The sequence below is a fragment of the Magnolia sinica genome, chromosome 4 (assembly GCF_029962835.1).
Source record: "Magnolia sinica isolate HGM2019 chromosome 4, MsV1, whole genome shotgun sequence".
Taxonomy (NCBI): domain Eukaryota; kingdom Viridiplantae; phylum Streptophyta; class Magnoliopsida; order Magnoliales; family Magnoliaceae; genus Magnolia; species Magnolia sinica.
This window is the reverse complement of record NC_080576.1, coordinates 113376889-113398544: the sequence shown is the minus strand read 5'-3', so window position 1 is coordinate 113398544 and position 21656 is coordinate 113376889. Positions and strand designations below refer to the sequence as shown.

Below are 21656 nucleotides of genomic sequence, written 5' to 3'. Positions count from 1 at the left end.
GACGCTCCAAAAATTAGGCTGATCCAACCACCAGGTGGGCCATTACATAAATTTAGAAGTTTCTGGTGGTTGGTTGATTATTGTTTTCTATCAGTTAGGCTTGATTTTGGGGGGTCCCATTGTAATGGTGGGTCTCACTTAATATGCGTGTTAGATGGCACAGGGACGCGGATTTATTGCCAAAGGTTTTCCCAAGAAGTTCCTGCCCTGGAATGCGAGGTGGGGCCCACTGTGATGTTTGTTATAAATCCATCCCTTCTATCTGTTTTGCAAGATCATTTTAGAAGATACAACCAAAACTGAGCCAGAAACAAAACTGAATTGGGCCACACGAGAAGAAACAGTAGGAATTCTATGACCACAAAAGTTAATGTATCAAGCTAAATTTTGTGTTTTCACTTAATCATGGTGAGAATGACCTGAAATTGGGTTTGGAACAACAAGGTGGAATTCTATGACCACAAAAGTTAATGACCTGAAAAATTTTGGGCCCACTTAAGTTTTGGATCTGCATTATTTATGGTCGCACGTTTTATTGTGGCCTACTTGAGTTTTGGATCTGCATTATTTTTAGTCACATGTCCTAGTGTGGCCTACTAGAGTTTTGGATCTGCATTAATATTTTTGGACTGCATGTTCTAAAATTAGCTCCTAAAATGGATGGACGAGGTGGATTTCTCAGAGACATCACAGTAGCCCACCTAACTTTCCAGTGCGGGAACTCCCAGTGAAAGCCTTTAACAGGAAATCGGCTTCCACGGCACAGCAGCCTCACATAGGTAACAACGCATCAGCAGGTGAATAACTTGCAGAATAAAGCATACTCTTCAAGGACTTGTTGAGAATCGCCCGCAATAAAATAAGATGATTCATATTAGAGGAAAATGACTCGCTTGCGCATGCGGCAGTCATTGATTGGCCATAAGTGGTCACGTGATGGCCCACCCACATGGCATCAGTGGATGGTGGGCTAGCTACACCGGGCCAATCAAAGCCTGTTCTAATTTTATATAAGAAAAGGCACATGGGTGTGGGCCTCAACTGTTTTGTTTGCATGGGGAAGGCGCAGCTGTTTTCTCGGTTGGATAGGGACGGTGTATGAAGATCATGCCACACCCGAACTTTGTGGGCCCACCTTGATGCTTACGTGACATCCACTCCATCCATCACTTGCAGCACCTCATGCGCCAGCTCCTCGCTTTAATAATTAGGCCGATCGAACTCAGGTGGGCCACCGCAGGAAATGTTGGGCAGGGTAAGCCTACCATAGGAACCTTCGTGGTTATCACCGGTTTGTTCATATACGGTCTAACCAGTTTCATCATATGCGGTCTACCTCCGAGGTTTGCTACGTCGACAACCACGGTCCAACACACGTGCCACACATGTGAGAGATCCAAGCCATCAACTAGGGACCTTACAGCACACGCACCAAAGTGACAGATGTGCGAAATCCAAGCCATCGATTCAGGACGTCGCACCACATGCCGCGGAGCTCGTAACCTACCAGCCTGCATGGTAAATGGTCTGGTCTTCCGCAAACCCGTAGACATGGACGGTGGGCCCCACCGAGACAACTTGGATGTTCCAGACAAGTGCCAAGGAACATGTGACGAGACTGTCGAGGGGCTGGTATCTAGCAAACCTCGCATGCTGTAGAAATCACTTTCAACTGAGAAGGTCAATCTGAAGAACCGAGCTATGTGGGCCCATCATAGTATTTACGTGACATCCACTCCGTCCATCAGTCGGGTCACAGCATTTTAGGATCCAAGCACCTCAATAATAAGGGTGATTCAAAACTCAGGTGGGCCACACACCACATAAAAGTTGGGATGGGAACACCTGCCATAGAAACCTTCTGAGCCCCCACCGTGTTTACATTCCATCCAATCCGATCATCAGGTGAGAACAATGAGGATGATGAGACATTTCAAAAATAAACCTCATCAAAATCTCAGGCGTCCCACGCCTTGTCTATTTCGAGGTTTCAGTAGATTTCATGTTGTTCTGGCGCTGTGGCTTTCATGATCCACACTTTGGATCGATCTGCTTTTTGTTATGCACAGCGCAAATCAGGCGTATGAACTGATGGACGGTCTGGATGGCACAAACACATCAAGATCTGCCCTGCTTCGGTGTTGCACGCGCTTTCTGCAACAGGTTGGAGAGGATTCTGCTCTGTGGATCTCACTTTCAGAAGACAGCTTTAAAATCATACTAATCAGAGAATCCTAGCCCTCCAATTCATGGGCTTTAGTCTCTTAAACGCGAGCCATCTATCAAATCTACTTTTAACCATCCATCAGCAGTCAAAACGCCCTCCATCCAAGGTGCAAGATCAGGAACATAGGCCTACTTGATGAGCCATGTGGGATCTCATACATATGGTCCATGTGAGAAATAATATAATCTACATAACGAAAAGATGTCACCCATTAAATGGGCCAAAGTTCACTAATCAGACGGTGAAGATCTTCCTATTTATACGATTTTTTAAGTTACGTGGGCCTCAGTTTGGATTGTTTTGGTTGACCTGCCCATATGTATACAGCAGAAATACAGGTCGTATCAACCATGATACTTGAGACTAGAGCATGTATACCATAACTGTATTAACAGACAAGTGTGGCCCACTAGATCACATTGAACGTACCTGATACACCTGTGAAATGGCGAATTGACCCAAACAATCTTTTCGATGCACCGAAATGCCTTATCCGGTACATGCCCGGAACTGCCAATTCAGGAATCCTCCACTCTATAGTTGCATGGCTACGTGTACTCAGTTTCCATGGCCGTGACCACTTGAACAGTAGACAGAAATCATCATCATCATAGGCCGAGGCCCATGTCCCGTCACGTAGGATCTCCACAAGAGCAAATGTCCCCTCGGTCATGAGATCGTTCCTCGGGCATGCAGACCAGAAAGTGACCATTACATTCTCGCCCCTCTTGAAAGTAGCATTCTTCGGAACATCAACGCTGACATCTCCGAACTTGATGCCAATTGGCGTCGAGTCTGCAACCACCGGCCCCAGGAAGCCTAGTTGCTTGTCCAAGAGGTCTGGGGGCTGTGGGCCTGGTTCGACGCTCAGGCCACTGATCAGAGCTGCTGCCAGCTTCTTGAACTCCTGAATGTAGGCACTGAGAGTGTGCGGACCAAACAATGTCGAGGCTCCCTGAGAAGTCAAAACAGATCTGTCAAACTGCTCTCTTGTAAGAATATAACCCAACTATACAAAGGTATTTTAGTCTTTTTAACAGCACGGAATGACCAGTGCCTCACAGTGCTGGAAATGGGCCATGGCAGAAACGTAGGATGGTGCATGTAAAACTGATAGCCACAATTACAGCATGCTTGGGATCAGATGAAAGTTAGATTTATATGGCGCATGTACATGAATTTAAGAATCCGCGACTCAGATTGACTCATCTGGTCTCGAGTCAGGTCATGATTTGCCTGAGGCAGGATGAATAAGTCCGACTTGGCCAAGTTGCAGGTGACTCATGGAGTTGAACCGGATCAGGTCTGACTGAGTCTGAGTCGTCAATCCATAATGTACATGGTGCATGTATGCATGCATAATTGTCTCTTCTTGATTTTGTGAGTAGAATCTACAGCATGTAAGGCATGCAATAGATGAATCTGGACACAAATGGATCAACATGCAATGGTTTAAGTTGTCCATCAGGTGATTTCCATTGTGTAGATGCCCAGGCCCAAAGAGCAATCTGGTCCTCTTATCGTGTGGGCCACAATGTTGAAAACGAATGGATGACATCGAGAAACTCGTCCAAGTTCATTTTGGCCATCCATTTGTTTGATAATCTAAGGCACGCCTGATCAGTAACTGACCTTATTTTGGGGCCATGGCACCTACACAGTAGGACCCACCAAATGGTGGCCTTCAATCGCACATCGGTATGTCATGTAGGTACATGTGGCGGCATGTACAGCTGTGGAATTGGCAAATATCTATTCTTGGAAAAAAATTGTAATGGCCTAGGCTTCAAACTGCTATTTCCTAATTTCCAAGTTGGAGTTGAAAGGAACTTAAGGGCCCATTTGGATGCACTTCTGCGGAAGGGGTTTTCAAGCCTACTTTTTCAGTTGACTCGACAAAAACCAATCAGCTTTTTAGCGCCTATATTGCTGAGTTGGGGATGAGGCAGGGTTTGTGAAAATGCATCAAAATGCACATCACAAACTGGGGTTTGGCTCAAAATGCCGTTTTGGGCATCATACGCTCCTTTGGAGGGTGCATCCAAACGGTTCCTAACTGCAATTTGCAAACAATGTCAAGATGTCATTACAGTGTGGTCCCTCTATATACTGAACTGAATTTTCACAATTCAGTTTAATGTCCAAAGCCTCCAAAGATAGATCAAATGATTTTACATTCATTATATCATATTTATATGCAGGACTCTTTCACAGAGACGGTTACATATGATTGATCTATGACGAATACCTCATATCTTTTTTTTTTTTTATGGAGATGGTACTCCTCAAAGGTGGTCACATACTGGGAGTATGTGTTCGCCAAAGGTGGTCACATATCTGGGAATACCTCATATCTTTGGATCTGGTACTCCTCAAAGGTGGTCACATATCTGGGAATACCTCATATCTTTGGATCTGGTACTCCTCAAAGGTGGTCACATACTGGGAGTATGTGTTCGTCAGCCCAGCAATAACGACATGAACATTGCTGTCGAATTCCCCATTGCCTCCATTAGTAAGTACCATTTTCACAGCATCACGGAGACGCCTACCAGCCATTGTAGTGAACTCTGCAATTAAGAAAAGATGCAGAGAATTAGGACTGCAATTTGGGTCCTGTTTGACCCGAACCAGACCGACCCACCCTGACCGATCGAACCTGAGTTCAGTTTGGGCCAGGTCAAGGTCTGGTTGTCAGGATCCTCGGGTTGGGTTTAGGTTTGGAAAACTCCAACCAATTTGAAACCAGGTTGTGTTTCAGTTGAGCAAACTTGGGTTGGGTGTGGTCAGATGGAAATAATCACATGCATATGGGTCAGGTCGGGTTGGTTTAGTGTTGAATATAGAGGAATTCAGAATGGGTTCACGTTGAGAACCTCAGGTTGGGTTGGGTTGCAAGTTAGGTCCTCATTGAGGTCGGATTAGGCTTGAGTTAACCCTCAACCCAACCCACCTGAGTTGCACCCCTGCAGAGAATCAGAGGTTTGACTTGTTTTGAATCATATGTTGCAAAGAAACAAAAAACAAAAGACGCTGAGTTTTATTTTTATTTTTAAATATTACTCTGAGCATGAAGAAATTGCAAAAAACGATAGTGTGTATGGGTGTTTGTGTGCATGTGAGTGGATAAGCGGGCGCACATGCATGTCATGCTCAAGGAATGTGAGTAAAGGATGGATGCTACCTCCAGGTACGCTGAGAATAACCAGCTGGCCAATCCTAAGAATTTGAATTGGGAGTATTGAAGGCTGCAGAAATTATGATAAGATAATACTTGTAAGTAACGGCGGTGATGGTGGTCATGATGCATGTGGAAAGCAAAATTAAACCAAATAACCACAAGGCGTTACATGCATTACGGAACATTTACGGAATTCTATTTGCAAGGACGACAAGCATGCAATGTGCAATGAGGAGGAACTCCCGTAGCAAAGGACTGATTGGTCAAAGGTATCAAGGACACGGTATTCCATAACGGTTACAGCCACCATTGTTAATGGCCTCTCTCTCTCTCTCTCTGTTTTTTTTTTTTTTTACGGGTCATTTTTTTCCCTAATGGCTGTTAAGGGTGTTAGGACCCCATAACGCAGACCGGTTACTACAGTTGCTGTTACATAAAGGTCGTCATGGCTGTTACATAACCATTTTGGAATACCTTGATCAGGGATGCAAAGGGTAAGAGATGTGGCACAACAGTCAGTCCGAGAGTTCGAGTAGTAGCTTGGTGTTTAGTGATCCAAACCGTTGATAAGATGGTCCCCACCACCAGCAACCCATGCACTAAACGCCCAGAATCCACATCCGCAAGCTCATTGTCAGTGGATGTTCAGGTTATTTTCACTTGAATGTGGACAAGTGCTGTATTTTCATTCTTCATCATCTATTGGCTAGCTATGAATTGAACAGTTAGGATATTTCCATCTGGAAGATTTTTGCCACACGAACCATCCACCGTGTGGTCCATATATCAAGTAATATACCACTCCAACATGGGCCCCACCTTGTACAAATGGAAAATCTGAGTGAAATGTATAAACTTATGGCCCATGCATGTGTAATTCCTTGAAAAACAATTGGAAACTACTGATCAACCAGATGTCAGAAGCAAGTGTTACTTTATTATTATTATTATATCAAGGCATGGACATTCCTATGCATAGCTCAAAGGGCCAAGTAACATTTATTCAACAGCAGTCTCCTAATTCTGTAAGAAGTATAACATTGGTTGTAACATTCTTGAGATGAACTTTGATACTCCAGCAAGTGTGATGTATGATACACAGGTACTGAATTACCAAACGTGGCATACAAGTAGTCAAATGAGCCATCCAAATTATTGTACCCAGTGTACATGTATCATGAACAAAAAATGAAGCCTATTTAATTATCTGACTATGCATTGGTGGATAGTTATTGGATGGTTAAAAATGAAAAGGTATCCAATGGTCCTATTTCCACAAATAAGTGTCCACAAATCGAAGGTTAGGATTGTTCAACAATCTGATCTTGGGATTGTGACTTGGTATTGATTGTTTGGGATTTGGGGACAAGTGGAGATTTTGGATTCATAATTGTGTATCCTCTGCCAAATTTTCAGTTATTGTCAATGGCTCCTCTTTCGGTTTCTTCAAGGCCACTTAGGGTCTTCAGCAGGAGGACTTGCTCTCCCCCTTTTTGTTTATTGTAGTGCCTGAAGCCTTTGAGTAAAATGCCGTCGAAGGGTCAGGAGGTGGGACTTTACCATGGGTTCTTTGTGGATAATCTCCCCTGAAGAATTAACCATTTGGAATTTGCAGATAATAAATTGTTGTTTTGTGAGCCTCCAGAGTCTATCGTGGATTGTTTGGTTATGGCAGTGTGCTTGTTCGAAGTGGTTTCAAGTCAGAAAGTCAACCGGGCTAAGAGTATCTCGGAAATCATTTGTCCAAGGAGGATGTGTCTGATATGGTCGCCGCCTTTGGTTGCTGGGTGGAATCCCTCCCGTCAACCTAGTTGGGTCTGCCTCTCTGTATCGGTAAACCGGCTTTACACCTTTAGGACAAAGTCTTAGAGAAGATGGAGAGAAAGCCATCCCCTTGGAAAAGCAATCTTCTATCTTTGGGGGGTAGAATCACCTTGATTAAAGACTCTCTAACCATCTGGTGTACTCTCTCTCTCTCTCTCTCTAATAATGTTCCGAATTGGTTCTTCTCCGGATTGAGAAGCTCCAGAGGGATTTCCTTTGGCAAGGGGGCTCTTCGACAAAGAAATTCCCCCTTCTCAAGTGGGATGAGGTGTGTAGACCGGTCTTGGAAGGAGGGGCAGGTATCAAATGTCTTGACATGGTTAATTCAACCCTGTTAAGTGGGCAAGGAAGTTTGGCACGAAAGATGGTATTCTATGGAAATCTGTTATCGAGGCCAAACACGACATCGAGCCAAGGGGTTGGTGGACAAAAAGGTCCTCTCATGCCTTTGCCTTGTGGAAGGATATTGCTAGGGTGGTTGTTCAGGTGTTCCAAAATCTGAGCTTTTCTACTGGTAACGGTGAGAGAGTTAGATTTTGGTTAGACCCTTGGTGTGGAGTCCCCACCTTGAGATCTTCCTTCCCAGCCTCGGCTAATCTTTGTCCTAGCCTCGAAATCTCGGTCGCTGAGTGCTTCTCGACTGTTGAATCTAGAGGAGTGTGGATTATCCCATTCCAGAGAAATTTGAGAGATGAGGAAATCGAAGACTTATCAAGGTCTTCTTTTGCAATTGCAGGGCCTTTTGCTTGTCCCCGGGATTGTGGATTCACTATATTGGAGCCATGAAAAGTCCGGAGCCTTCTCGGTGAAATCTTTCTTTGTAGTTCAAAGTTCTCTTAGCTTCACCGGTCTAGTGCAGAAGTATGAAGTATGCTGCGCACCAACCCCCCCCCCCAAGAAAAAAAATAAAAAATGTTTGTCTTCTTTATCTTGCAAAAGCGGAAATAGTGGATCATCTACTCCTTCACTACCCTTGCACTACTATTGTTTTGTTTTTGTTTTTGTTTTTGGTAGTGGCCTAATAAATTTATTTATCTTAAAAATAAAAAACAATGGGCTGTGTAATCTAGTTTATTTGAGTTAATATATTCCACGTGTCAATTTCTGGGTGCCTGAATATCAATCGTCCTGCACAGCCTATCATATAACTCCTGAACATTCTTTTGGGTGGTCAAGTTTAGTCAAGTTACAGTTAACGAGAACCAACCATGAAACCTTAATCCATTTAATGGAACATCAACCAGAGGATCTTTGCTAAATGCCCCATGTAAACATGCATCTAACATCAATCCACTATAGACCAACCAACATGGAAGTTTTATTGGATAAGAATCATGAGATGATATAACATCTCTCACATATCAAACAGTGGATTTAGAAAAGAGAACATAACTCACCGCCCAGTCATATGGTTCTTTCATTTCACCCGTATCAAGTAAAATTGGCTTTGGATGTTGGCAAGAAATTTGTTCCTTAGTAGGTGATTTTAGCAAGTTCCGCACCAACCTCCAGAATGGATTACCCTGAAAATAAAGGGCATCAATCAAAACAATAGGCGAGGAAGGATATAATTAGAAATGAATACATTCAAGGAAACTTAGGAGCATGGTTTTAGGACTTGAACAAGCTGGATACAACTTGTCCGGCCATGAGTCGACCTAAGACCAAATAAGGCAATACGAGTCCCTGAGTCAAAAAAACCATGCTTAGGAGTAGCACGAATAGGTAATAAGATGAGGGAATGTAGACTTTCGATGGTTTGTTCATGTGCAACAGACACCAAGAACTGCAGAGTGAGTTGGTTTAAGGCTCTAAAAGGGCAAGGGGAAGGCCCAAAAGAACATGGGGGAGGTAGTAAGAAAAGACTTGTCCTCTGGTCTAACTGTAAGTTATGGTCCTCAATAGAGTGCACAGACCAGCAGAATAGGATTCGTGTAGCAGACCCCAATCAGTTGGGATAAGGCTTAGATGATGATGATGATGATGGATCAGAGCAGTTGAGCATGAGTGCATTCCACCATTCTTATAGAAATAATAAGAGCCATGTTGTATATTACTACATATCATCTGTATCCGTTACCTGGTCATCTCCTTGCTTGAAATCAAAAGCTCCAGGACCATCAGTGGTCCCTGCAGCAAAAGCAAACCCCAAGGCAGCAGGGCATGTTGTGACGGCACCATTACCTTCTCCACTTGAAGGGGTTGTGACGTTAAGATTTGAGAGATCCAAATACGTGTGACGATAATCAACCTCCCCCTTCAACTGTTCGGATGCTTCTTTGAACAGTTCCACGGCTTTCCTAAATTGCCTCTCTCCGATCATGCGGGTACTTTCAAATTCATCTGGGTAACTGAAAGTTGAGGGCAAAAAATTACATTTCAAAATCGAACAGATATTTGGAGGAAATATACAGCCCTCGATCGACCATTTGTTTGGCACAACAAACTGTAAATGTGGAACCCACCTTCTGGTGATCCAAGTCATCCATATGGTGGGTCCATGGTGGATGGTAGATGCCCCAACATCAGATCCTGACCATCCAATTGGCAAATAGTTAAATGTGGAGCATTAGTTGTATTTGTCCACCACATGGCTAGGACCACCCGATAGGGAAGATATTGGGGAACAGCCCATTTCGTGATGGGGCTCATCAGTTCAAATACTTAAGATTAATGAAAGGTGGGCCCCACCTGTATCATTGCCAGGTTGAACAGGAAAATATAGTTTCTTTTATTCAACCAACATATAATGCTTCCAATTGCATGCATAAACAAGTCTAGAGCTCAAGCAAGCGGAACGGTAACTACCCTGGGCCACGGCCATAGCACAACTCATTCTTTCCGCCACAGGTACTGTGGTTGAAATCACAAGGTAGCCCGGTGTCTATGCAGAATGCACCAAACACATTTGGGCTAACATCACCACAATTTGATTGACAAAACGCAGATACAAATGTTGGTTGGCCACTCTGCTCGAGAACACGCCTGACACGCCGACGGACACTCATGGACCTTGTTGCTGGCCTTCCACCAGAAGCCTGGAAGGAGGCTGCACGCTCGGTCATCTCATCATCTGCATGTCAAAATAAAATAAACTTATGCATGTCAAAATAAAACAAACTTAGTGCATATAACCAACATTCAGAATCAGCTTTTTCAGGGGAAGAAAACATGGGAAGTGGTGTGATAGAAACGATGATTATAAACCCACGGTTATCATGCATGTTGGGGATTATGTTTGAGACTCGCCGAGGAATCCCATCCATTTCACTATGGCCGATGCCAGATCCCTCAGGGTGTGTGCCTTCAATGCCTTCGAGAAAGCCATTCTGTTTAGACCAGTCCTCCATAAAACGTGCCGCAGCGCCTTTGTTGTCACCACTTATTAATGAGTTTGTACGGCTCATGGAAGTTCCGTGAGTTGGGAACCAGTTAAAACTACCTACTGGCCCCCACTCATCATCTACAAACTTCAAGAGAGTCATCTCCTTGTCAACGTCGTACTTGTATTGGCTCTGTTCCTCTGGAGGATTATTAAGATAAGCACTGGGACTACGGTTTATACCAGCATCTAGGAGCTCACCTGTAAATCACATATAAATCAGTAGCCAACAGATTATGAAATTAGTAGAGGAAAAGAAGGGGAACGACATTTTCAAAGACATTATAAGGTGAAAGATGTCCCAAACATGATCCACAGCAAAAGGACACTGACAAACAGGCCTAGGAAGATCTAAGCTATGATACCGCAGGCCTAGGTGGTGATTTTCAGAGTGGAAATTCAATTTCCATGAGAAATCAAGATCATCCTACATTCCTACTACTTTACATCAGCAGAAAGAAATGAAGACAAAGTAAAACGAGATAAGATTCGAGTCAACAAGGAAACTATAGAAATCCATGGTTAGTTCCATAGACGGAACCATGAAAATTAAGCTTGGAAAATTATCAAGCCAAACAATATTGCCCTTTGATCCAAGCAATCTGGTCAAAGGATTTTGTTGTGGACACTGCCTATAAGTTTATTGGCCTTCTAATCAATGAAGCCACTTGCTTGGATGTTTACTATCTTCCAATCAGTTTGACTTTAGGGCTATGGCCAATCCAAGCGTCACTAATTGATTGGATAATCCAGATCAATGAGCATGTTCACCATGCCTTGTTAAAAATAAGACTGTCACCATACGGAAACGGTTGAAGACTTCCAAGTAAAGAATTCTCTGTGGTGATATGCCTTGTTAAAAATAAGACTGCCAACATACAGTTGAGGACTTCCAAGTAAAGAAATCTCTATGGTGATAAAAGGCATGGGCCCACTTACTATGACTCATGGGAGGCAGTGGGATCTAGCGGGACACTCTTTCAAGGTATAAAGAGTTGGTAAGATAGAGATGAGGTTCACCAATAGTAGACATGATTTTCAACATAAGATCATATTTCCACCCATTAAATTCTAGCAAAATGGTGACAGAACAAGTAATACCAAATGACATCATCATCATCTCAGCATTATCCCAACTAATTGGGGTTGGCTACAAGAATATTGTGCCTCCATTCCACTCTACCACAAACCATATATATCCTTAGTTAAACTGTAGGTCATTGAAATTTTCTAACTACCTCCATCCTCCACCCACATCTTTTTGGGCCTTCCCCTTGCCCTTTTAGAGCCATCAGCTGGGAAAAAACTTCTAGCCACTGTAGATATTGGTCTCCATTGCACATGGCCAGACTATCTAAAGTCTATTTTCCCTCATCTTTTACTTATCGGAGCTACTCCTACATTCCCTTGAATGCATTCAGTTATAATTCTATCCTTCCTCATTTTGCAACTCATCCATCTCAACATCCTCATTTCAGTTACACTCATCCCATGTACATGTTGTTTCTTGATTGCCTAACATTTTGCCCCCTAAAGCATGGCTGGTCTTTATAGTTATCCTATAAAATCTCCCCTTTAAGTTTGATTAGTATGTGGAGATCACATAAAACTACAGAGGCACAAGTAACCCCAAATGTGCTAGGCAAGCATAATAAGTGTGATCATATGGTGAATAATTATAAAGCTGTAACAGTTGTGTTCAAGGTTTAGAGTATTGTCCAAAATTGGTATGCATAGGGCTTATAATGGCATAACGGTTTTGTTCAAGGTTTAAAGTATTGTCCGAAACTAGCATGTATTGCCCGATAAATAATGTATTGACCATGAACGACACAGTTGTATCGGCCCATATTGGCACAAAACAGCTCGATGGGGGGATGATACAAGGCTGTATTGGTGGTGAATGATATGATACCTGATACACATATTTAAAACCTCGGTTTTGTTTTATTATTAGAATATCCAGGTGTAAGGGCTAACTTTGGTGTATTAGTACATGATGGGAAATCAATAATTGGGATTGAACTTCTAAGTATATAGCTGGTTAATAGTTCACGGAGGGAGTTGTGTAAGTGTCCTGCACTAGTGAAGAAAAAGAATGGTGTAACAGAGGATTCTAGCCAAAATTACAACCCTGACTTATCAACATCCTATGCAGGCCATTTTCAATAACCAGTAACATAAAAGATCACAGTTACAAGAACTCCAGCTGGAAAGGTTGTAGTTGTCGCCCCAGGTTCGGGCCCATGTGGCATTTTTGACATTGAGGCCTCAGGTTTGAGCCCAGCTTAACTTAAAAAGAAAAGAAGATTAAAAAAAAAAAAAAAAAATCCGCTGAGAGGGCTACATACAGGGAAATGTCCAAAGTAAACTACCACCAGTGAACATCCAAACATCGACCAAGAATACATGTAAACCAGTACAAATATGCAAACAAGCATCCATCATGATATGCATCCATCTACATGCTTATTCAGCATGCACCTACATGCATATTTAGTATACACTCACTACAGGTTTGGGAGGATCTCTTGAAATGGAATCATCCAACACAAATTGCAGGGTGAAGAGGAGATGGATTTGGGTATGCCTGATTATAAACTGGAGAGTTAGGAAAAACATAAGCATAAAACTGCAACAGTTCAAAGGTTAAAGTCTAGCTCAAAATAGTAGCAGCATGGCGGCAGTCATGAGTCTTTTAAAGGAGTAAGTACATGTATCAAGAACTAGCAAGCATTAATTTCTTCATCAAGAAATCCAGCTTTTACAAATGAAGATAACAAAAAACAAGAACTTGTCTTCTTTCAGCATCATCTTCTTCAAAGCTATCCCTCTGTTAAAGAAGCCCCTTTTCATTTATAGCACATGAACTGAAGTGACCAAGAAACTTGCATGTCTCTTGCTAAGATGGTTGGAACTCAACAGTCTTCCAATGACAGTAACCGTTTGAAACAAATACTATTTCATACATTGCGCCTACCCCATTTTCAGAAATCCAGATGACCATCAACGTCTGTATATTTGACAGAATATAGGGAGGCATTTAATACAGGGCAATGAAAAAATGGATTTTCTTTCGTACCTTGATTAACAAAAATCGATCCTGGACGAAGATTTTCATGAGCTTGTATAATGCTTTTCTCAATGCCATTGACAATTACGTCAAACGACTGGCGTACAAATCCAAGAGACGTTATGATATATATGACATACTGAAGGTAGCCCCCAGGCCCGGCATGTGTGTGAATGCCACTGATTGCCACATTCCGTTCATTATATAGGTCCCCATACCTGCGAAAAAATAAAAGAAAAAAGAAAAAGCATAATACAAAATTCTCCAGAATGCTGTAGCAACAAGAGTAACTACAGAAAAATCAATTTTGCAGACAAAACTCAAACGGAACAAGCAAACTTTAGATTCATCCTTATGTGATTACCTAAATAAGGATTTAAGATGTTCTTTGTAACTAAAAAATTGCAAAGCCAAGGAATTGATGTGCAAACTGCAGTAACTAGGGTCATCAATCTGGTTTTTAGCCTCATTTATTCAGATCAACTCAAGTTGAGTCATGACTCGCTGGAATTTTTTGTGTGTGTGTGTGTGTGGAGGGGGGTTGTAGCTGTGGATTTTGAAGCCAAGCCAGACCTATTCAAAAAAATTTCTTTTGCTTGGCCCATGTGGGCTATTGACAGTCCGAGCACTAAAATTACTAATAATAAAAAATCCACAGATAGATCGACATCAAGATACGAAGATATGGAGGGTGATCCCTCATAATGCTGTCATACTAAAGACATCCAAACATAATATTTATAAGGTGAAAAGAAGGAATAGGAGAATGAAGAAGCATAAAATAACAGACATGATAAAGTTTCAGTCAAATGCTTGGGCTTAAAAACCCGAGAGCTATCCAGAGAAAAACATTGTAAATGCTAGCAGTGAACTTTCTCACTTCAAAACATAGTGAACTTAGCTTCTCAATCCCCCAGAAACAGGTGACCCTAATGGGAGAAAACATAATTGCAATAAGGCCAAAAAACAGCCATATAAGGAGAGGATGACACCTACGGCTCGAAGAGAGAAGGAATTACACAAAAACAATTGAATCCCCGTCCTTAAAGATATGCAAATATGATTGCCTCACAAAATCTGGCTGAATTAGCGCCCATTCCACACAGGATGAAAGAATTAGCCTTTCGATCTTGGTTTTAGACTAATTTAGTTTAGCAATTTAGAAATTAGTAGCACACAATGAGAGGGGATTAAAACATAATCAGATCATAACTACCTTGCTTTCAGTCTCTCAAGCACTTTAATTGTGATTATTTGTGAGGCCATGCATGCATCGAGATTAACAAATAGGACCCGTTTCCCCTGAGGCTTAGCCACAATAAATGTTCGGGCCCGCAGCCTAAAGTGAATTCCAGATGTAGTTTGTTCAGGATTAGCATATCCCATCATGTTGACATCTGCTGCAGGTCCTGTTATGTCATAGCTTCCCAGCCCAATCAAGTAATTGGAATCAGAGAGCACTCCCCTGCAGTCATGTAGAAAGAGCAGTAGCAAAATGCAGAACCGGAAATGTGAACATGGCCCCAGAATGTGGCGGTAGAAGGGAGAAGATAAATCCATTGCAGCTACCAAAGAGACTCAATACCCTCATTCAATGCTGCCCATTTTCCTTTAGCTGAAACAAGAAACCACCTCCTTAGCATTTGCACCAATCGAAAATAACTAGCATCGGCTTAAATTTTGAATAATGGAAGGAGAATTATACAAATGTGGCAACAATTTGTAATTCAAATACTTGTGTATAATTCATGAAAACAAACAAATCCATGGATAACAATTTGAGCTAAAAGTCTGCGTAGGGAATCCATTGCAAATATTCCAACAGTTAAATAAGCAAAAGCGAGGTATAGGAAGCATGTCAAATATCAGAGCAATGCAAATCTGGATAAACTGGTCAACTGTACATGAGGTTGTTTTGGATGCACCATTGGATTGAATTGCAGTAATCAGCTCAATAGAAAGAACTGAACAAATCGCAAATTGCCTTGGCATTCATAAATCACAATAATAAGAGAGTAGCCGTCAAATTACAGTTAGTTACTTTCAGGACCGACTTGTACGTAACATAACACAATCACAATCTTGAGTAGTCCCTGAATATGAATGCTAAGGGAGGTAACCTTGGTTACTCTCACTATTGGACTAATTATTGCAATTGAATTTAATAGTGTATGCAAACGTGACCTAAGTGTTATTTCCCTGTTCTAACGAAGCAAAAGAAAGCAATATCTCAAGGGCAATTATCATATACTGAGCCTCAATATCTCTACTATATATAATACTTCAAAAAAGATCTCTTCTATATATAATGCAATTAGTGGGTGCCAATTTTACTGATGCAATTAGTTTTTTGAGAGCTGAGAGCACTAAACATTGAATATTTAAAGGACATGGTAAGGCATTCAATTTAATGATAAGGGTATTTTGGCAATTTGGAGGGTGGGGCTGCTGGCGATCTATGGCTAAGATTTTCCCTTGAAAAAGCCAGCGGCTGAAATTTTACCCGCTCAATCTCTCTCTATCCAAGTCGACCGCAACCTGCGAGTAGGCCCCACCATTTCTCTCTTCATGTGTAGGCAGCACCCTCTTTGTCTCACTCTCTACATGGTGCGCACACCCTTTTCCTTCCCGATCTCTCTACCAAGTCCCATCTTTCTTTCACTCTGCCATACCCCCTAGTTTGCATAGTTCCCCATGATCCAGTGATCTACACAATGGTTTGAAAACCCAAAAACTCTACTCAAAAGCTCATCAAGTCCAGTTAATGCGAAGACTCAGCAAAGAACTCGAAGGTAAAAAAAACTTAACTGTTAATTACTTTCAAATCTAACAATATTTTATAAAATTTATAAATTAATAAAAATATGAAATTCCCTAGAAAGTGCCTTTAGAGTTGTATGTTTGCCAAGTACCACTCAAATTGAAAGGAAATTTTATAGGATAACTATAAAACCAGCCATGCTTTATGGGCCATTAAAGATCAACATGTTCATAGGATGAGTGTAGTCGAAATTAGGATGTTGAGATGGATGAGTGGCAAGAAAAGAAAGGACAAAATTAGGAATTAAGGAATTGGGGGAAACCCAGTAGTTCCAATAGGTAATAAGATGTGGGAAAGTAAACTTGGATGGTTTGTCATGTGCAATAGAGACCAAGAATTGAGCCGGTTTGGCGTTGGTACAAGTTGAAGGCTCTAAAAGGGAAAGGGGAAGACCCAAAAGGATGTGGATGGAGGTAGTGAGAAAAAACTTGAAGACCTACGGTCTTACTAAAGGTCTCCTTGATTGATGGAATGGCAAAATCGGATTCATGTAGCCAACCCAATTAATTGGGATAAGGGTTAGATGATGATGGTGATGATGATGATGAAAACCCTAGAAAAAGCCCATAGAACTCGATGAGACTCGAAAAAAAAAAATCAATTTAAATAAATTTCTGTAAAGGCACTAAAATTCAATCGAGTCAACTCGGTTGAGTTTAGAGTCAAATTGACAAGTTTTTAAACGATGATCTGGACTGGAAGCTCCACCATGAAATGATCATGACCCCAAAATCACAAAAACTGGAAGATCCTAACCCTTCGATCAGAGACCTACAAAGTACTAATATATAGTTCATAAACGCTCTTTTGGATAGCGAATTACAACTGTAATGAATTGAAAAGGTGCAGTGATAACAAATTACAATAACTATCTCCTAGTCAATAGGCAATTTGACTGCAATTTCCCATGTTTGGATAGGCGTGGGAAAAATGTAATGATGATACTTTTACATTATTGAGATGTCAAACAACAGGAAAAATACAGTGATTCGTATGTTTGGATAGGAGATTTCCATTGCAATGTAAATTTGTAATGATTACAAATTCTTTTATGTCTCCTAGTACATCTTTGACCACCAAATTACGTGTTTAAATAAACACAGTAAAATTGTAGAGATGACGCTTTTACGTTACAATATTGTCTTAATTCACTATCCAAACATGCCCTATAAAAAATGAGCAACGGTCTATATTCAACAGAAATAAGCAATTGAAGGTTTGAATCTTCCCATTTGGGAGATTTTCGGGGCATCCCACATCCACGATGAGGCTCACTGGATCACCGGACCCTGTGTTCGACATGTATGGAATCTTGGCCCTAGAGGACCCTATAATTCCTCATATTTCCACAACTCCAAAATCAAAACCTGACCATAAACCCGCAATCAAGGAGCTCCAAATACTTAAAGAAAAACAAAGCACCAAAATTTTGCACACCATGCTCAAGCAATGCACTAAGCTATCAACTTTCTAGCATGCATGTCAGTCTTTTGGGAGTCTGTCCACTGCTATCATTTCGCGTGTGGGGCTTCAATATGCAATGTACCAGTGAATCAACATTTGTATGTTTTGTTTCATTTGTCTGTTGCTGCAGAATCTTCAGCTGGTTAACATGATAATGGGTCTCTCGGGATTTTAGGACATGGGGAGTTGGTCACTAAGGGTAGACTTTGGAAAGTCCAGAGGCACATCTAAATTCTTCCATGGTCTCACACTGTTACGAGATTTTCTGAATCACAATACAAAGATACATGATGCATTTGAGGAAACTTAGGGGTAGCACCAATAGATAATAACGCAATGGAAAGTACACTTAGATGGTTTAGAGAGAGTTGGAGACCAAGAACTACACTGTTAAGGAGTGAGTTGGTTCAAGTTGAGGGCTCTAAAAGGGCAAGAGCAGGCCCAAAAGGTCCTAAGTGGAGTCAGTTAAGTAAGGTTTGAGGCCATTATGGCCTCTTTTTTCTTTTTTTCTTTTCCTTTTAAGGAAAACCTGTATGGCTCTATAACAGACCGTTACGGAGCAATTTGGGGGCTGTAAGGGATCGTTTTTCCATAATGGTCATTACAACCACTACCAACCCATAACGCATAACAGTTGCCACCGTTACCATTACGTAACAGCCGTTATGGCACACCATGTTGATAACCCTGTGGTTGAACTGAGGATATGATCCTTGATAGAGTGGAATGGCGGAGCAAGATTTGCTGGCCGACCCCAATTGGTGGGATAATGCTGTGATGATGACCTGATGACAATATAGAGATAACTTCGAGCACAGCTCACCGATTTCCATATCTGGTGTTCTGCACCCAATGGTCCATGTACTGGACCATCCAGAAGTGGGTCTCAATATAGCTGGACCGTACTCTACAAATTGCACGGATCGCACGGCCCGCTCCTTTCAATTGATGGACATTTTCCAGTTCAACGATGAAAGCCGCCAGCAGCCTTTTCTACTATCCATTTGTAGCTCACAGCTGCTGTGGTTGACACCGTCTGATCAGCAAGTTTTACGACAGTTGGCAATCCATGGAGGGACCATCCAATGAACGGTCCGCACCATGGACTGTCCTCCCGCATGTCCATTTTGATGTAGCACACCATGTAAGTTCCCAGAAGAGATATTAGACGGCCCAGATGCATTATCCATCCGATCAAAAACTACTGGTTCAGACGACTTGCTCTGTTTTTTTAACTGTATAACATCAGGCCACTGATCCAAGGCTCAGAACCGTCTAATCTATGAAATTTTTTACAGATCTACCATCCACTGTAGGTTCTTGCAAATCAACGGTCGGGATCCCCGATCCATGGGCTATAAACGCACAAACTAACTCAGTGAAACACTCAGGTTCTGGTGCATCAGAATTCAGTACTTGCAATTCCACTTCCCAGAAATTCCAGAGGAAAGGCGCAAAAGAATACAGAAACCCTAAAAACCTCTGGAATTTCCAAAACCCTAATAAGAAAAGGACTGTGACGTACCTCAGTCTCTCGATTGACAGTTGCAACTCTTGGTAGTCTTCTTACCCTCCGACCGATTCTAATGTAAAAGGATGTGTACGATTGAACTGCGACAGACGGAAGCAGAAGCCAACGACCGTCCGTTTTGCTGTTAGCGGAACGCAGCGATTTTTCCTCCCGAAAACAGTAATCGGTTGGTGGCGTGAAAGCGGAAGAGAGATGCCACTGAAATCTACCAGTAGTAGCCTTTCTGACTTCTTTGGAGTATTATTGATCCTCGACCGAGGATTTTCTCGAGATACTTGGTTTTTATTTCTGACATGTGAGGCCCATTGGATGGTGAATCCCATCCGTTGGAATATCAGATACACAATAAATATATTACTTTTGATTTTTTTAAAAACCATATCATAATATACTAAACCCGAAAATTTTGGAATTTTTTCATTGAATGTGGACCGTTTCTATACGTATGTTTTGAAACATAAATCAAGTACTTAAAATGTTTGATTATTGCCCTATCTACTGTGGATGGAGAGGTCCAACGGTCTAGATTACTAAATCATGGGGCCCGGTTGTTAGAATCCAAAGCCCGAGTATAATCTGGAAATCCTGGGTTCGACGCTGCCAAGATCCCTCTGTCTGTTCCGTTTCAGGGTATAGTAGACTCTGCTATCCGGCAACGGAAAACGCAAGCGTACGTCGCGCTAGGTACTGACCGGGTTACTTTTTCTAACATGGAGGAAATGAATTAACTTAAATAAAATCCACTCCGTCCATCAGGTACACCACCATTTATTTATCCTTCAGCCCAAAAATTAATCTGATTCAATTCTTATATGGGCCACCCAAAAAATTGTACCCAAAACCTCTAAATTCGCGTGGTATGGCCCACATGACTTTTGGAAAATGTTATTTTTGGTTAAAAATTTATCATTATTATTCAGATCGGACGAATGGATTGGATGGCATATAAAAACAACGGTGAACCCTTTCCAAAACTAATGGTCCCCGTTCCATACCAATTTTTTCTTATTTTGTGTCCCTCTTAAGTATTGGATTATCATTATTTTCTGTTTCAATGGTTAATATGAGGCATCGTATCTTATGAACGGGTTGGATCAAAATTAAAACCACGTGGCTATCTCTTTATGAAGGTAACCCTGGTAGGTACCTAGCGCGGTTCATCGGCGATTTACTGGAGAATTTTATTTCCAGCCACGCACGTAAATATGCAAACCACAAGCGCCTCACACGTGATGACTTGGCATACGTGTGTCTTATCCGAAACGTTCATCAGGGCCCTTCAGTGATTGTTTCTTGCAAAATGAATGGCCTAATCATAACTTGGTGCATGTGTATATATTGGCTACTTTTATTTCTAACGGTAAGTTTCGATAATCTGATCAGTATACCAGCCACAGCTTTGTGTTAACACACATTCACTACGGGGCCTGCTTGATGAACGACACGGATCATGCACACATGCGCTGTATAGGCACGTGTGGTGACTTATGTTCACGGCTGATGACATTGTTCTTTTTCCTTAAAGTTGCCAATGACTAAAGCCGATCAGAACCGTTAATCTGCCTGGCCTTACCACGGATGGGCCATCCCTTGCTTCTCCGGTAAAATAAAGCCGCTTGCTTGACCATCCACCGGTGAAATCTTTCCGGCGGTCTGATCAGTTCGGAATTTTGGTTATGACCCATCCGAGGTAGGGCTTGTCGGATGATCGGTCCCCATGTCACAAAATATGACACGTGTCCAAAAATACAAGAAAAAAAAAAAAAAAGTGGTCTGCTAAGCCCACACGCAGCTCTACCCAAGCCACTTGGCACGCGTGTAAGAAATACAAGCCGTGCACCACGTGGGACCCACTATATAGGTGACCTGGCCAAAACATTTAGGCTGTTGGACCATTGCCAGTTCGCACGTGCATGAAATCACTGGACGTTGTAAACGTTCTTTTAGGCCCATCTGAGAGTTAAACAGCCTCAGTTGTTGGAAAATAATATATTGAGTGGGTCCCACCTGATACCTGGCTGCTGGTATGTGTTCGTGTTGAGGGTTGAAAATTTTGGACAGCTCAAACTCATACTTCTGGGACAATCTTAACCGCCCATCAAAATCTATTGAATTCAGGCCCAGCGACCCTTTCTTCACTTTCTAACCATCCA

At 41.9% G+C, this 21656-nt stretch overlaps 1 protein-coding gene across 1 annotated transcript; it reads right to left on the bottom strand.

Annotated features, from left to right (window-relative positions):
• Positions 1-2549: 2549 nt before the first annotated feature.
• Positions 2550-19699, bottom strand: LOC131243922 (neutral ceramidase 2-like). Its single transcript, XM_058243546.1, has 10 exons — positions 19498-19699; positions 14904-15302; positions 13697-13905; positions 10444-10815; positions 10041-10305; positions 9313-9583; positions 8630-8755; positions 5412-5475; positions 4628-4797; positions 2550-3182 (listed from the first exon to the last, which is right to left on the bottom strand). Exons 2-10 carry the CDS (start codon positions 15245-15247, stop codon positions 2637-2639), a joined length of 2367 nt encoding a protein of 788 aa, XP_058099529.1. The 5' UTR covers positions 15248-15302; positions 19498-19699; the 3' UTR covers positions 2550-2636.
• Between the last annotated feature and the right edge of the window lie 1957 nt (positions 19700-21656).